Below are 17,019 nucleotides of genomic sequence, written 5' to 3'. Positions count from 1 at the left end.
AGTGGAAACAACACCATTTTTAGACATGGAATTTCACCCCGAAACTCATCCTGGTGTCTGTTTTTGCATTTGGTTTCAAAAAAAAAAAAAAATTGGCCTCAAAAAACATTTTGGTTCCTGGGCAGCATTTTTCTTGACCATTAAGTCACGCGTTTTCTTCCCCGGGCACCAAAAAGGCTCGATTTTTAAAAAGTGGAAACAACACCATTTTTAGACATGGAATTTCACCCCGAAACTCATCCTGGTGTCTGTTTTTGCATTTGGTTTCAAAAAAAAAAATTGGCTTCAAAACCATTTTGGTTCCTGGGCAGCATTTTCCTGACCGTGGAGTCATGATTGGTGGGACAGGACTTTGCCACTTAACAGCAACCATCCCATCCCCCCCCCCCCCAGTTTTGACAATCAAGGTAATTTGATGGACGAGGTTTTCCAACTTACCAATTTGCCTGGACAAGAGGTTTTTCCACCTTTTTTAGGCCAAGGAACTTTTTATATTTTTTTTAAAAAAATGTTTCTCAGAATACCTGATAAGAGAGGCAATGCTCTTGGGATCAAAAAACGGATGGGATGAAGTGAAGTCTTTTTTGTTTTTTCGCTCTTAGTCTTTCACAAAACCTCAGGGCTCCCAGAACAGAGTCTTGGGGGAAAAAACTCTGTTCTTAGGCAGTGAGAAATTTGCCAGGTTGAGTGATAGCAGGAAGAATTGAAATAATTGGAATTTAGCATGTCGATGACAGCTGTTATTCATATACGGATTTGTGTCTGCACCTGCCACTTTAATATTTTCATTTGCTTTTTAACCTTGTTAGGCATTTCATTATTGAAAAGGCAATTATTTCACACAAAAGCCCCTGCCACTCATTCTTAGCAAAAAAAAATAAAAAAATCTTCTTTTAACCTACCCCGAGTGGGTATATTTTGCTTCTTGCCTTCAGAACTATCGCTTGCTTTAACTTCGAGACTAAAAGGAGATAAATGTACTGGGAGTAATAATTATTACCGTAATTATCTATATTATGCTTAAAAAGTGGGTTTAAAAGCTGCTGTTGGAATAACAGAAACAGCCAGAAGTGCTAAGGCAGCTGAACCAAGTTAATTCTGTACCTGCTCAACCGCAACAGGTAGGAAAGAGTACGATGCTGTGGGTCTGGAAGTTTTTGGTTTTTTTAAAAAAAACTGGCCTTAGGTGACCAGAGGGGACGTGGTGGCTCAGTGGGTGGCTATGATGCTCAGCTTGTCGATCGAAAGGTCGGCAGTTCGGCGGTTCGAATCCCTAGGGGTGAGATCCCGTGACTTGTCCCGGCTTCTGCCAACCTAGCAGTTCAAAAGCAGGTAAAAAATGCAAGTAGAAAAATAGGGACCACCTTTGGTGGGAAGGGAACAGCGTTCCGTGCGCCTCTGGCGTTGAGTCATGCCGGCCACATGACCACGGAGACGTCTTCGGACAGCGCTGGCTCTTCAGCTTTGAAAGGGAGATGAGCACCACCCCCTAGAGTCGGGAACGACTAGCACATCTGTGCGAGGGGAACCTTTTTATCTTTACCTAAGGGGGGAAATGGCCAAAATTGGGCCTGCTGCTGCTCTCCCCGAGGGCGATTTCACAAATCTGGAACTCTCCCAAAAGAAAATGAGCAGGGCTGAATAGTCTGCTTTGTTTTTCAACTTTTTTTTTTTAATGTGCCGGCTGGGATGGTAGGGAGGGGGAAGGGGGAAGGGGAAGGGGGGGTCTACTTTCCTGGCTAGGACTTTTCATTCCCCCCTCCCCAGTTTTCTGGTGTGTCCCCCCCTCCTTTTTTTTTTCTGCGACAAAACTATCCTGAAGAGATCTCTGGAAAGAAATCTTTTTTCTTGGACCCCAAAAGTCTGTGCCGGGGCCAAGAATTTCTTCCCAAGCAATCAAAAGCCCTCAGCTCCTTTGGAGAAACAAAGGGAAGCGGGGAGGGAAATGCAGGAGAGGTTTAAAAAAAAAAAAAATTGGCTGGCCTTGGGATGATTATTTGCAACCAGATCCTACTGGATCCTGCTCCCCTTCCCCTCCCTCTCCCCAGCTGTGAGAGCTTTTCCAATTGTCCTCTGCCTCTGTGACCCTCTTAATATGCCACGTCCTTAAAGGAGGAGGATTTGCAAGTAGCTCCTTCCACCTGGTCACCTAAGTAAAGGTAAAGGTTCCCCTCGCACATATCTGCTAGTCGTTCCCGACTCTAGGGGGCGGTGCTCATCTCCGTTTCAAAGCCGAAGAGGCAGCGCTGTCCGAAGACGTCTCCGTGGTCATGTGGCCGGCATGACTCAACGCCAAAGGCGCACACAACGCTCTTACCTTCCCACCAAAGGTGGTCCCTATTTTTCTACTTGCATTTTTTACCTGCTTTCGAACTGCTAGGTTGGCAGAAGCCGGGACAAGTCACGGGAGCTCACCCCGTTACACGGCACCAGGGATTCGAACTGCCGACCTTTCGATCGACAAGCTCAGCATTCTAGCCACCCACTGAGCCACCACGTCCCCTCTGGTCACCTAAGGCCAGTTTTTTTTAAAAAAAACCAAAAACTTCCAGACAACCATAAAGCAAAATTTGTGGTCATTTCTGTGTTTCTCCTCCCGCTTTTTCAGCTATAAATGTGTAAACCTCTAAAACTCCTCCATATCTGATGGTCTCTGTTTTTTTTTTTCCCCCTTTGCAGAAAGCTGCAGAAAAGCTCAAAGCATCCGAACCGGTCAAATTTGTCATCTCCAGCCGCACGGACGCTGGGGTGCATGCCTTCTGCAACAGCGGCCACCTTGACGTCCAGAGGAAGACCTCCTTGTTCGAGTACTCAACAAGCATCTCAGTTCCGAGCCCATCCGGTGAGTTTCTTAAAAGTTTCCAGACATGGTGGATTTTTAATCGCTTTGGTAGCCCGGTAGTGAACCAGAGACCTGACTTCAAATCTCTGCTCTCCTGTGGGTTGAGCTAGAAGACCTCCGAAGTCCCTTCCAAGTCTGCTATTCTGTGAAAAACAAGGTAGGGCTGGTACTCGTTTTAGTGCAAGTCAATTCCCTCGTATGGGTTTTGTTTTCAGTGGCCCCTGAAAGTAAAACCAGAGCTGGCATCGCACCGCCAGATTTTCCTCCCCTGCGATCTCTGTGGTTGTCATGGCATCCGTGGCACCGTCTCGGGGTGCGCCCACCTACTCTCCTGGCGGGCTGTGCTATTTGGGGACGAGGCGGAAGCTGCATCTCATTCAGACGTTACATAAGCCGGATCCTCTCACCCCCCCCGGCCTGGTCTTTTTTTTATTATTATTATTTTTAAAATAAACACATCCGTAGAGAGGCTTATGTTTTTCCTACTTCTGGTCCCCCAAATGGTGGAGCCGGAGGCACCGTCAGCTGGAGAGCGGTGGTGAGCCTTTGCGAGAGGAGAAATGTTAAGATGTGACGTCCTGCCCCCTCCCCAGCCTTTGCGGGAGAGGGGGGCCTAACAGCAAGGGAATAGTCAGGCTGCCCTCCCCATTGCTCAGAGGCAGTAAAGAAGGCCAAGAGCCAGAGGAGCAGGGGTGGGGCTGCTGGGGGTTCGCAAGGGTTCGGGAGAACCTCTAGCTAAGATTCTGTGCAGTTCGGAGAACCCTCAAATCCCACTCCTGGCTGGCCCCGCCCACCCTGCCCCACCCCTCCCCTCCCAGGAGTCCCTACACAGCCTGTTTTGGATGCAGGTAAGTGCAGGGTGCGCGTGGAGGCTCTGGGAGAGCGAAAAACGGTCCTACCGGAAGTTTGGGAAGGCCGGAAACGGGCCCATTTCCAGCCTCCAGAGGGCCTTCGGAGCCTGGGGAGGCCGTTTTCCCCCTCCCGGAGGCTCGAGAAAAACCTCCGGAGCCTGGGGAGGGCAAAAACGCACCCCCCCTGTCCCCCCACTGTGGTGCAGGAGGCCGACTAGGCTATGGATAGCCCACCCAGCAACCAGGCAGAGAACCCCTTGCCAAAATTTTTGAAGCCCACCCCTGCAGAGGACACGTTCAGACTGACAACTGAATCCCTCAGGAAAACGCTTGCCAGTTGAACAAGGACTTGGGACGTCTTGGGTTCGAGTCTACCCTTGGTCCCGGACACTCACTGGATTACTTTGTGCCAGGCAACTCTTGTCTTACTCTTAAGGCTGGGGGGAATAAAACGAAGGGAGATCTTCGCATAAAAGCCACATTGAATGAAAGACGGCGGAGAAATTCAATCGCTACCTCTTCCCCTTTCTTTCCCCCAAAGCGTTCTGAGCGCTTGTAGGGTTTCCAGCAACTTCCGCGCCCGTTTCTTGGCCCGGGCCAGGACGTATGTTTATCGAGTGGCCACAGGATGCACAGCCTATTCTGATCTGCCGGTCTTTGAACGGGATCTCTGCTGGGCAAACTGGCGCGGGTAAGTCGGTGTTTGTGGATCCAGCCACTTGGTTTCTCCCCACCCCCCTACCCTTCCCACACCCACTTTTGAGCCATAACATTTCCGATGTCTCCAACCGGGGCCTGCAAGATCTTCTTCACCCATCTGGGTTGAGTAAGTCATTCAGAGCCGGCTCGGAGAAAAAAAAACGACCCTGGCATCTGCAGTGTAACCAGGTCACCCATAAATTATGCTGTGACAGGAATGTGCCAGGACATGCGTGAACACACTTCCGCAATCTGCTTCCTCTCCGTGAGTTGCTGCTGAAACAGCCACGGAGTCGCCTCGCTGGGGATCGTCAGATCTCGATGGCTCAGCCAGTTTTCTCCGAGCTTCGGCCAGGCTGATAGGGAAAAGATAGCAGTCTCAAACAGTTGAAGGAGCCAACAGTCTGCCATAGCTGCTTAATTCAATCAAGTTAAGGGTGTGTGTGGTTTTTTTCCCCCCTGGATTGGGTCCCATGGTCCGTAAGACCTGATCTCTTGGTGCCTTAATACCGTGTTTCCCTGAAAATAAGACAGCCCCTGACAAGAAGCCCAATTGGGCTTTTGACCGCCTGTGCTAAAATAAGCCCTCCCCGAAAATAAGCCCTTCCCGAAAATATTTAAAAGCATGCGAAGCTGGTCCGTGCAATTTTCTCTGGTTAGGATTAGGGCAGGGGTCAGCAACCTGCGGCTCTGGAGCTGCATGTGGCTCTTTCATCCCTCTGCTGCGGCTTCCTGTCACTCAAAATATGCATCAAAACTGCCAATGTGTGACACCCTCTAGCATGTGATTTATTATTATTATTATTATTATTATTTATTAGATTTCTATACCGCCCTACTCCCGAAGGACTCAGGGCGGTGCACAGCCAAACAATAAAAACACATACAATACAAAATTTAAAAAATAGAATAAAATCAAATTAAATAATTTTGGCCCCGACAAATTTAAAACCCCTCACTTTTAAAACCAATTTAAAATTGAATATATAAATACTAAAAGATATTTAAAATTTTTAAAATCTTTTATAAAAGAGGGGGGAAATTAGGCCAGGCCGGCCTGGTGAAATAGTAAGGTCTTTAAGGCGCGGCGGAAGGTGCGCAGATCCGGGATCCTCCGTATGTCTGGGGGGAGCTCGTTCCAGATAGTAGGTGCCCCCACAGAGAAGGCTCTCCCCCTGGGGGCCGCCAGTCGGCATTGTTTGGCTGACGGCACTCGGAGGAGCCCCTCTCTATGGGAGCGTACCGGCCGGTGGGAGGCTATTGGTGGTAGTAGGCTTATTGAGCTTTTCATGGATAAATTGAAGAAAAGAAAAGTTTCAGAAGAAAACAACATTTAATTCCACTACATATGCTAGTTTTGTGGCCGCTCAAGAAATAGTCAGGCACGGGAAGGGTTTTGTTGCTCCCGGTGTTTTCTTTTCTGTGGGAAACGGGTCCAAATGGCTCTTTGAGTGTTTTAAGGTTGCAGATCCCTGGGTTAGGGAGACAGAGCTGGAAATCAGGTAAGATGGCAAGAGGAGCCCCGTCTTGCTCCACGCGCCCCAAAATAATAAGACCTCCCCGAAAATAAGGCCAAGCGCTTATTTTGGGGTTCAAAAAAATACAAGACAGTCTTATTTTCAGGGAAACACGGTAGATGTGGCTGCAATTTTCTTTGGTAGAGTTGGAAGTACATTGCCCTTGCTTTCGTGCAGATTTCTGCTTTTATTCGTAGAGACAGCTTTCTCAGAGGTCTCCCACCCAAATACTCCCACCTAAATACTAACAAAATCCTACTCTGGATGGCCTTTTATCAAGGTGGCCCATTTTACCAGGCACTACTAGCTGATTCCTGCTGTAGAATTAAGGTACTCGTATTTCAATTGGCGTGAACAGGTGAAAAATAGACTGAATTTCTAAACAGCCACTAGTCAGAATTCCTTTCTATAAACTGTTTTTTTCAAATACAAATTTATAATAGCCTTCAGCTATTATCAAATAGACAAAAATTGTGTCTTTCTATCCTGGAGAATATTAGAAGAATTGAATAGGATAGGATAGGATAGGATAGGATAGGATAGGATAGGATAGGATAGGATAGGATAGGATAGGATAGGATAGGATAAACAGTTGGAAGGAATAGAATAGGATTAGGATAGGATAGGATAGGATAGGATAGGATAGAATAGAATAGAATAGAATAGAATAGAATAGAATAGAATAGAATAGAATAGAATAGAATAGAATAGAATAGAGAGTTGGAAGGGACCTTGGAGGTCTTCTAGTCCAACCCCCTGCTCAGGCAGGAAACCTTACATCACTTCAGACAAATGGTTATCCAACCTCTTCTTAAAAATTTCCAGCGTTGGAGCATTCACAACTTCTGGAGGCAAGTTGTTCCACTGATTAATTGTTCTCACTGTCATGAAATTTCTCCGTAGCTTTTTCGCTGTTCACTTTGCAGCCTCCGGACTATTTCAAAGAGTCTGGCGAGTTTTGCTGTGGGCCGCCAGCGGCCAGCAGAGCTGGTGGCAGACTCAAGACAGTGAGGAGGTTGGAGAGGAACATGGGCCAGTCCTGGAGTCTGGGGAAGGGCTCTGATGAGGGCTCTGCATCGGAGGCAGAGAGGGGGCCAGGGGCGTTATGATAGGTATCAGCTGCCTTCAGAGTTAGACATCAGTGGGGCAGAAGAACATCTGGAGCCTGTTCCCAATGTGCGCATTCTTAGAGCTGCCAGAAGGGAACAGCTAAGGAACAAGGGTCGACTCAGGAGTAAAGCCACAGGTGGACAGTGAATGGCCCCTCCCAGAGGGAATAAAAAGGAACTAAAGAGGAGGGGAGTTTGCAGGAGACAATTAGTTCGCTTAATTGGTTCGTGACTCTTTGCCAAGTTTTTTTTTTAAAGTTTTTTTATTTTTTAAACAAACAAACATTTAATAAATCAGTCATTCCTTCCATGCGACAGCTCGTTGTTGTCTCCAAACCTTCTTCTTTTTGTTGTTTCTCCTATCTTCATTCTCGCCAAGTCCATTACAACAATTCTTCACTAACACAATATTCTAATTGTAGCATTTTTATACATAACTATTCAGTTACTTATTTGTACCTCTTTTCTAACCGGTGGTAAAATTGATTCCATTTCTTAAAGTATTCTGAATCCTCTCTCTTTTTTTTTTTTATTTGATTTATATACCGCCCTTCTCCGGAGACTCAGACTCCGGAGGTGGCTTTGAAACACCAGGATTGACAAGTGTCATCTGGAGGTGTGTCAGGAAGCAAGAAAGGAGTGGGGGGGAGAGAGAATATTATATTGCTAGAAATGGACTAAAAATGAAAAAGGGAGGATCTCGGAATGAACAGGCCTCCCAAGGATAAGAAACCTTCCTTTGAGTGTTTTGATGTTCGGCAATTTGCGTCTTAAGAAATTGAGTTTTGAAGGATTTAACTATAGTGTGAGATGGAAAAAAAAGGCTTTACTGGCAGGGAAGGTCCCAAGAACTCTCCGTGGTCCTGAAAGCCAAGCACTCTTCTATTTTGCTGAGGCTCAAGACTCAGAAAATTCACACCCCAACCGTGCCCGAGTGTTTGCCAGCTTCGTTGCGAACCTAAGGACCAGAAACTTGTCTGTCAGAGCGGCTTCCGAAAGGCAAAGTTACCCAAAACTGTGTCTTGCGACTTTTTATTTCGGACTGGGCTTGTGGCGGGAGGAGTTAGTTAGGTAAGGAGTGGGCAGGGCCAACGAGACACACAAACACACATCGCAAAAGCCATGTGGCTCTTGAAGGACGTAGCTGTCGATTGGGGCTCTCCCAAGTTGCTTGGAGACCACCACCAGTGAAAGAGGATTCGAACTCTGCACCGGGTAAGCTAGCTTGTCAGCAAGAAGAATTGAGCTTGAGCTGGCTTTTTATCTGCAGGAAGAAGCTACCGTTCCTTGGTGCAACCTGAATCGCGTTGACAAACACAATCGCGACTCGCTTTTTTTAGCGAGAGAGTCAAGGCAGGTCTTCGGGGCTTCCTTTCCAGATGGGACCCCCGTCTTGCCCACCCCGAGGGTTGCATTTCAAAACCGGAGAGCCATCTGAATGCGGGAGGAGGAGGAGGAGGAAGGATTTGAATTCGCATCTGAAGCCCACGCGACGTGGACGTGGCTTCCCTTCAGGGCTGCTTCAGCCTGCCAGGTGGTGGGAGAAGGACCACCTGCTTAGCTGAGGGAGGCATTTCCACGTGATCCGGGGAAAAAATAAAGTAAAAAAAGGCCTCGTGGTTGAATCCATGAGTTTTCCGAGGGAGTTTTTCCTACGCGGCTCCATCTCTCTCCAGGTTTGGCAATTTAATCCGCGTTATCCCCACCCACAAATGCTTGCCTGGCCTTTGCTCAGAAATGTCAGCAGGGAATTCATCATCAAACTGAAGTTTCGTCTAATGCTGGCTGTGCACTGTAAGGCAACCAAGCACCAGCAGGTAGACTGCACCTGTACATGACAGAGCTTTTTAGTTTTATGGATTAACCCACAACGGCCTTGTGGGTGAGTTTGGGTGGAAATCGGGTGATTTTGTGGTCCGCCAGCAGCCTGCGGAGCTGGCAGTGGAGTTGGACAGTGAGGAGGCTGGGGAGGACCATGGGAGTCCTGGGGCCTGGGGAAGGCTCGGATGAGGGCTCTGCGTCGGAGGCAGAGATGGGACCAGGGCCATCTGGGAGTGATGTGCGGACTCCGGAGCCTCCAGAGTCAGACAGCAGAGAGGCAGAGGAACAAGAGGAGCCTGTTCCTAGTGCACGCATGTACAGAGCTGCCAGAAGGCAAAAGTAGCTAAAGCAAAAGGGACGACTCAGGAGTAAGGCCAGGAGATGATTGGTCCCTCCTATAAGGCTTAAAAGAACAGCAAAGGCTCTTGGGCTCTTTGTAGGAAAGCAATGTTGCTAAATCTGTTTCCAGTTGGTGTCTCTTGTTTCTGAACTTTGTGGGGCTTTGCCAGGAAAGGCCTTTGGCAGGGTGCCAAAGAAGATAAAGGTTTGTGATAAGCCTAAAGGACTTTTTTCTGAAGGACTTGTTTTGGAATTAATTTGGACTAAGCTGGGAATGAAGTAATTCTCAGCTGTTATAATAAAATAGCTTTGTTTGAGACTAATTGCGTCTTGTAATGACTAATTGAACCTAGGTCACAACAGGAGGAATACTAGCGGTTCGGGCGAAACCAATGGCAATCCGCGGAGGATTTCACCACTGGTGGGAATGTTTTGCCGATGATGTTGCAAGTCGAGGGGCTCAAGCCGAGGCTTGGCATTCCAGTTCAGCTGAAGGCCTTGCGGTCGGTCTGAAAAAGGGATCCTCTGAGCATTTTTAAAAATCGTGTTGGGGGAAGAGTTCGAGGGGCTAAAAACTGAGGCAGGAGATGAAGACACCCCCCCCCCCCACACACACATCTGGAGAGGAAAATGGTTACGGATTTCCTGGTTTTGATTTCTAAATCCCAAATCCGCAGATTAACGCAGACTCCTTGACGGATGAATGGGGAAAGACAGACGGCTAACAGTAACAGTAACAGAGTTGGAAGGGACCTTGGAGATCATCTAGTCCAGCCCTCTGCTCTCTCTGCTAGGGATTCGGACAGACTTGGGATCTCCTGAATTCGACCTCTTCTTCCAAATTTTTATAGAGGCTTTGGGTTAAATCCCAGATTATTCTTTGCTGTTGCATTCAGAGGTAGATAGCTTCTGTCCACAGAGGATCTGTACAGGCCTCCTGCTTGAGCAAGGGGTTGGACTAAATGACCTCCAAGGTCCCTTCCAACTCTGTTACTGTTTATTTATTTATGTATGTATATTGGTTCAATTTATATGCCGCCCTTCTCCGGAGACTCAGGGTGGCTTACAATGCGTTAAGCAATAGCCTTCCTACTTTTGTATAGACCTGCTTAGTAGCGCTTTCGGCCCCCCATAAGCGGTGTTTTTTTATACAAAGTCAGTTTATTGCCCCCCACAATCTGGGTCCTCATTTTACCTACCTTAGAAAGGATGGAAGACTGAGTCAATCTTGAGCCTGGTGAGATTCGAACTCGCAATAATCGCAGGCAGCTGGTGCTACTTAACAGCACTTTAGTCCGCTGCGCCACCAATAGAATAAATGAATCACGTTGTGGATGATTCAGAGGTGAGGGAGAAGGCGAGGCCGGCTCTCGCGGAAGCATGCGCCTACATTGGGTTAGCCACGAGGAGAGGAGGTGGCTGGCTGGCTGTCTTCTGCCGGTACTTGCCAAAATAAAAAGCCTTAAAGAGTTTCAGTTCCCACACACACACACACACCGTCTTGTGGCTTGCTTCAAAATAGCTCCGAAAACAGCTGCCAAAACGCTCCTGGGTCTCGTCTGCCTCCGTCAACGGCGAGTGGGCGACAAAGTGCCGTTTGCAATCTGCAGGAGCCCCCAGCTTTTGCTGCCGGTTGAAACGACGCGAGGGAATCGGGGATGGGTAGCAGTCTCGCCGTCCTTGACCGAAGGGAAGAGAGCTTGCTTTTCCCCCCAAAATCTTGTTCCCGATAAGAGAGGTTTGAGATAACCCAGAAAATGGGTCGCTTCTCCTCCTCTGTTCAAACAGACGGGCTATTTCTTGAGGGTGCGGGGGGGTCAGACTAGATGACCCACCCAACCCTCCCAATTCCGTGTTTCCGTTCCCCCGATTTTGCCCACCAATGGTGCTGATTCTGGAACTTTCTGTCGTTTTCAACCCTTTTTTTTTTAATCCCAGGTGCGGCGGATGGTCGGGGCATTGGTAGCTGTGGGTCAGTCCCGACTACAACCGCATCACATCCAAGAACTCCTAGCGGCCCGGGACTTGATGGCTTATCCCCCAAACATCATGCCCCCCCCCCTGACGGACTCTTCCTCAAGCACGTGGAGTACTACAAAAGTGGTGAGCATCCAGGAAGTCTTTGGGCATCTGGTGTTTCTAGTCCTCATGAAGACTCAAGAACCAGCTCAAAATAGCTGTGCCGACAATATTTTTCTGTTTCCAAGGTTTTTTGGCACTGTGGTCCTCACAACAGGAGGTCTGCCAGGGATTGGATCTCTTGGTGATCTCGTCTATATTGCGATGGGGCGGGGGAGCTGACATCCACCATTTGCCTAAAGTTGAAACCAGTTCACTGCTCAAGTCTTCCAGCTGCTATTTTCTGTAATTCTCACCTTTGTTTGTTTTCTTTCTCCCTTCGTTGTCTTGCAGACTTGGAGACGGAAGATTGAAATGAACTGTTAATTTCTGCCTAGGGGGTTTATCTATCTATCTATCTATCTATCTATCTATCTATCTATCTATCTATCTATCTATCTCTATCTCTATCTCTATCTCTATCTCTATCTCTATCTCTATCTCTATCTATGTAGGTCTTTGGTTATTCGGGTTTTCTCCCACGTAAAATTGGAAGTGCAACGTTTCGACGAAGTCTCATTCGTCATCTTCAGGCTGGTGTTTTCGGCTTCGTGCTTCTAGGAGCAATGTGTGATCGCAGCTGTTTCTTCCTTTTGCGATCACACATTGCTCCTAGAAGCACGAAGCTGAAAACACCAGCCTGAAGATGACGAACGAGACTTCGTCGAAACGTCGCCAAGACACTTCCAATTTTACGCAGGAGAAAACCTGAATAACCAAAGACCTACATACAAACACCCGCCTAAACCTCAAAAAACATCTATATCTATATCTACACACACATTGCTGGAGGAAGAAGGGGAAAATATCGCATTTTCTTACGCTCCGCAGGCATTTGTTAACAAACCTGCTAATCCGAAGTTTTATCTGCCATGAAACGATTCTTTTTTGGGGTGGCTAAGGAAGGAACGACACTCTGAATGATTTCAGATTTAGTTCCTTCCTGGTCGTCCTAAGGCTGGGATGGCGAACGGTGGCATGGAGAGCCCTCTCTGCGGGCAGGCCAGCTGTCGCCCCAGCCCAGCTCCACCACACGTGCATGCACTTCCCGCCGGCCAGCTGGTCTTCAGGTCTCTGCCGCGCATGCATGGGGCACGTGGGTGACGCACACGCGCATGGCACATGCAGGAGGGGTGTTCACATTGCATTTTGGGGATTCGCACGTTGAATTTAAGATTCTAGTCCCTAGTAATGAATGAACTACTGCTCGGTACAGAATTTGGTCTCCCCTCCACCACCGCAACCCCCAGCGAAGTACAAGCCTTTGCCAGCTTTCACTTATGCCACACAACTGCGTGGGGTGAGAGTTTGCGAAACACTTTTTTTAAGACTCTCTTTCAGAATCATGTATCTTAAATGTAGATTTAATCGCGCTTTTACACGTTAAAACACTGCGGAAAGAGTGAATCTTTTATTCCATTATTATTCTGCTGTCTTTTCACTCCCCACTCCGCTAATTGGGGTGGGGGGAGATATTGTAAAGGTCAGGATGCTGATCTCATAAACTCTATAAACACTGGTTTTTCTGCTCTTAAATCTTGGGGGGGGAAATGACACCACTTAACACTGAGCTGCGTATTTCTTGCCGCCTCGGGTTGCACTTTTTGCAAACCACAAGGGCGAAAAAGTTTCTCTCCCCTGCTTCCTGCACAAAAGGTGTGTGGGAGGCCTCCTTCGGCTGACACGTAGGGGGGGGGCAGGGGAAGGCAACATCCTAAAAGTCAAAAGGAGACAAAAAGCAAGCTCAGATATCTTCACCGAATACCAGGACGGCTAAAGACAGATGCAAACGGGTAAGTTTTAATGGTTTTTTTTTATAATTAGCGATGAAATGCACCTTTAAAATAAACCACCCGCCACAATTTTGAGTGCTTCTATCATGCTTTCTTTACTTCTCCCCCCTCCTCACCTTTAAGAATTTTCATAGTCCTGAAAACTTTGCCCAAACTTGCTAGGACAGGGGTCGGCAACCTGTGGCTCTGGAGCCGCATGTGGCTCTTTCACCTCTCTGCTGCGGCTCCCTGGCACTCAAAATAGGCGTCACAATCGCCAATGTGCGACACCTGCCAGCACGCGATTTATTGAGCTTTTCAACCCCCGGTAGGCCAACCATGGATAAATCCAAGAAAAGAAAAGTTTCAGAAGAAAAGAGAACGTTTAATTCAACTACGTATGCTGGTTTTGTGGCCGCTCAAGAAATAGTCAGGTTTTGTGGCTCCCGGTGTTTTCTTTTCTGTGGGAAACGGGTCCAAATGGCTCTTTGAGTGTTTAAGGTTGCAAGACCCCTGTGCTAGGAACTTCTTCCTTCTCTGCAAACTGGTGCAATTCCTGCTTTCTTATGGCTACCGTGGTTGGGGATGATGGGTGCCCCAGTCCAATATTATAAAGAGAGGGGACTCTTGCTTCAGTATTTTGGCTAAATCGTGGTTTGCCCACCCCACCAAAGTCTCCCAACTTCAGGAATGCAGCCAGCCAGCCAGTTTTATTTTTATTTTTCAATTTTTCCCAAGTGGTTTCCTCGGATTGGCGCCCTTGTTTTCCAAGCTGACTTGAGGTGAGCTGCAGAGCCCGACTGCTTTTGCTTCCAGCATGATGGGCTGAGAGAGGCTTCCTGCAGCTGATCAGGCCAGGGTACGAATCCTGCTCCAGAGAAGATGGAAAACCAGACGGCGGCCAACGCCAGCCAGGAATGCAGCCTTCGGGCTGACTTCCAGTACTTCCTCTTCCCCGCCATCTACATTCCCGTCTTCGTGCTGGGCTTGCTGGAGAATGGGGCCGCCCTCTACCTGCTGACCTGCCGGATCTCGCACCCGCCTCGCTCCTACGTCTACTTGCTTAGCCTGGCCGCGGTGGACACCTTGTTCGTCTGCATCCTGCCCTTCAAGATCCACTACCACCTTCACCACAACAACTGGGTCTTTGGGGACGTGGCCTGCCGCCTCACAGGGAGCATGTACTTCCTCAACATTTACCTCAGTATGGCCTTCTTCACCTCCATCTGCGTCGACCGCTACGTGGCCGTCTTGCACCCCTTGGCGTACCTCCGGATCAAGAGCGGCCACTACGCCCTGATCGCCGTTGTCCTCTGGGCGGTTGGTCTGAGCATCGCCGGCTCTCTGATCCTGGGAGGCCCCCTGGACGCCAAGGTCAGCAATGCCCACGTGTGCTTCGAGAGCTTTGGCGAAGCCTCCTGGAAGGGGCGCATGCTGCCTTACAACGTCTGCGTGCTGATCTTCGGCTTTCTCATCCCCTTCGTGGTGATCTTGATCAGCTACCCACTGATCGCCCAGCGAATCTCCCGCATCTCAGAGAGCGCCATCAAAAGGAAGGCCCTGAACACCATCTACCTCATCCTCTTCATCTGCGTGTCCTGCTTTCTCCCCTTCCACCTCACCCACCTCCTCCATCTCCTGATGCGCCTCGGCCTCATCCGGAACTGCCACTTGGCCACCTCCATCTACCAGCTCCGCCGAGTCACCTTAGCCCTGGTTAGCTTCAACTGCTGCCTGAACCCCGTCTTGTATTACTACACCTTGGCCAACAAGCGGTGGCCCTGCCAGCTGCGTTGGCGGAAACAAACTTCCAAAGTCTACACCGTTAGCGGTGACCGCAGAGGACGCCCCGACCAGAGAACGGCGTTAAGCCCGGCTGCCAATGAGGTGATGCTGACGAATGTGCCGAGGAAGTTCGCTGGGGGTGTCGTTTGGCAAACGAGCCGCCTTGAGTCTTCAGAGGGGGGCGGCATATAAATTGAATTAATTAAATTAAATTAAAAAGTTTAAATTTCACTCGTCGGTTTAGGTTGTGGAGAGGGGCTACCGCTGTCGGTCTGCCTTTCCAGATCAGTGGGGCGTTTAAAGTAAGAGTATTGGCATTGGTCAAGAAGGGCAGGTGTGCTTAAAATTGTCACGTCGAAATTTCAGAATGCAAAGAGATGGTTTAAATCAGGGGTCCTCAAACTTTTTAAACAGGGCCAATTCACGGTCCCTCAGATTGTTGCGGGGGGGGAGGCTGGACCGGCTGGGTGGGCGTGGCCAATTTAACAGTCCATTAAACAATGCACACAAATTAAACTTTGTTTTGCTCCTGGGGGAGGTGTTTTATTTGCTTTTGTCTGCATGTTGCTCTTTTGGTTGAAATTTTCTTTTTACTAGATCATTTTTTCAGTTGTTTAGGAGTCTAGTGGTCCACTTCAGAAAACTCAGTTTTGCAGCAATTCTTCTCAGCTCCAAGGAGCTTGAGAAATATCTCTCTTCTCTTTCTCTTTCACCCTCTCTGACTCTCTCGCTATGTAAAATGGGCCATTTTCTCTCTGTCTCTCTTTCTGTCTTTCCCTCTATCTATCGAAAATGGGCCATTTTCTCTCTGTCTCTCTTCTCTTTCAGTCTCTCCCTCTGTCTATCTATCTAAAATGGGCCATTTTCTCTCTGTCTCTCTTCTCTCTCTTTCAGTCTCTCCCTATCTATCTATCTATCTAAAATGGGCCATTTTCTCTCTGACTCCTCTCTCTGTCTCTCCCTATCTATCTATCTATCGAAAATGGGCTATTTTCTCTCTGTCTCTCTTCTCTCTCTTTCAGTCTCTCCCTATCTATCTATCTATCTAAAATGGGCCATTTTCTCTCTGTCTCTCTTCTCTTTCAGTCTCTCCCTATCTATCTATCTATCTAAAATGGGCCATTTTCTCTCTGTCTCTCTTCTCTCTCTTTCAGTCTCTCCCTATCTATCTATCTATCTAAAATGGGCCATTTTCTCTCTGACTCCTCTCTCTGTCTCTCCCTATCTATCTATCTATCGAAAATGGGCCATTTTCTCTCTGTCTCTCTTCTCTCTCTTTCAGTCTCTCCCTATCTATCTATCTATCTAAAATGGGCCATTTTCTCTCTGACTCCTCTCTCTGTCTCTCCCTATCTATCTATCTATCGAAAATGGGCCATTTTCTCTCTGTCTCTCTTCTCTCTCTTTCAGTCTCTCCCTATCTATCTATCTATCTAAAAAGGGCCATTTTCTCTCTGACTCCTCTCTCTGTCTCTCCCTATCTATCTATCTATCGAAAATGGGCCATTTTCTCTCTGTCTCTCTTCTCTCTCTTTCAGTCTCTCCCTATCTATCTATCTATCTAAAATGGGCCATTTTCTCTCTGACTCTCCTCTCTCTGTCTCTCCCTATCTATCTATCTATCGAAAATGGGCCATTTTCTCTCTGTCTCTCTTCTTTCAGTCTCTCCCTCTCTCTGTCTATCTATCTAAAATGGGCCATTTTCTCTCTGACTCTTCTCTCTCTGTCTCTCCCTATCTATCTATCTATCGAAAATGGGCCATTTTCTCTCTGTCTCTCTTCTCTTTCAGTCTCTCCCTCTCTCTGTCTATCTATCTAAAATGGGCCATTTTCTCTCTGACTCTCTTCTCTCTCTTTCAGTCTCTCCCTCTGTCTATCTATCTAAAATGGGCCATTTTCTCTCTGACTCTCTTCTCTCTCTTTCAGTCTCTCCCTCTGTCTATCTATCTAAAATGGGCCATGTTAGGATATGGTTTGAGCCTACCTATGTTGTCCAGGCAATATAAGTGTACTGTAACTTAAATCTGTAAATGTATTATGTGGCTTTAATGCTGAGTCATGCTGTAATTACATAATTACTGGTTGTGAGAGTATTTAAGCAAGGTATTGTAACATATTCAATTGCTGCTATGCTATGCTGCCATTGTGTATGAAGATGATGATATG

At 47.8% G+C, this 17,019-nt stretch overlaps 2 protein-coding genes across 2 annotated transcripts; both read left to right on the top strand.

Moving 5' to 3' along the window:
• The first annotated feature begins 1,136 nt into the window (after positions 1-1,136).
• On the top strand, positions 1,137-11,255 carry PUSL1 (pseudouridine synthase like 1). The gene is given in 5 exon segments (XM_087879385.1): positions 1,137-1,145; positions 2,680-2,785; positions 2,788-2,842; positions 4,235-4,384; positions 11,117-11,255. Coding segments are annotated over 5 exon segments (348 nt in total). The 3' UTR covers positions 11,145-11,255.
• Positions 11,256-11,794: 539 nt separating this feature from the next.
• LOC148111860 (lysophosphatidic acid receptor 6-like) lies at positions 11,795-16,390 on the top strand. The gene is made up of 2 exons (XM_087878864.1): positions 11,795-13,089; positions 13,807-16,390. Exon 2 carries the CDS (start codon positions 13,951-13,953, stop codon positions 15,043-15,045), a length of 1,095 nt encoding a protein of 364 aa, XP_087734990.1. The 5' UTR covers positions 11,795-13,089; positions 13,807-13,950; the 3' UTR covers positions 15,046-16,390.
• Positions 16,391-17,019: the final 629 nt, after the last annotated feature.

Source organism: Pantherophis guttatus, chromosome 15 (assembly GCF_059756535.1).
Source record: "Pantherophis guttatus breed Tessera chromosome 15, ASM5975653v1, whole genome shotgun sequence".
Classification (NCBI taxonomy): domain Eukaryota; kingdom Metazoa; phylum Chordata; class Lepidosauria; order Squamata; family Colubridae; genus Pantherophis; species Pantherophis guttatus.
The sequence above is the reverse complement of the archived record's forward strand: the minus strand, read 5'-3'. Positions and strand labels throughout refer to the sequence as shown.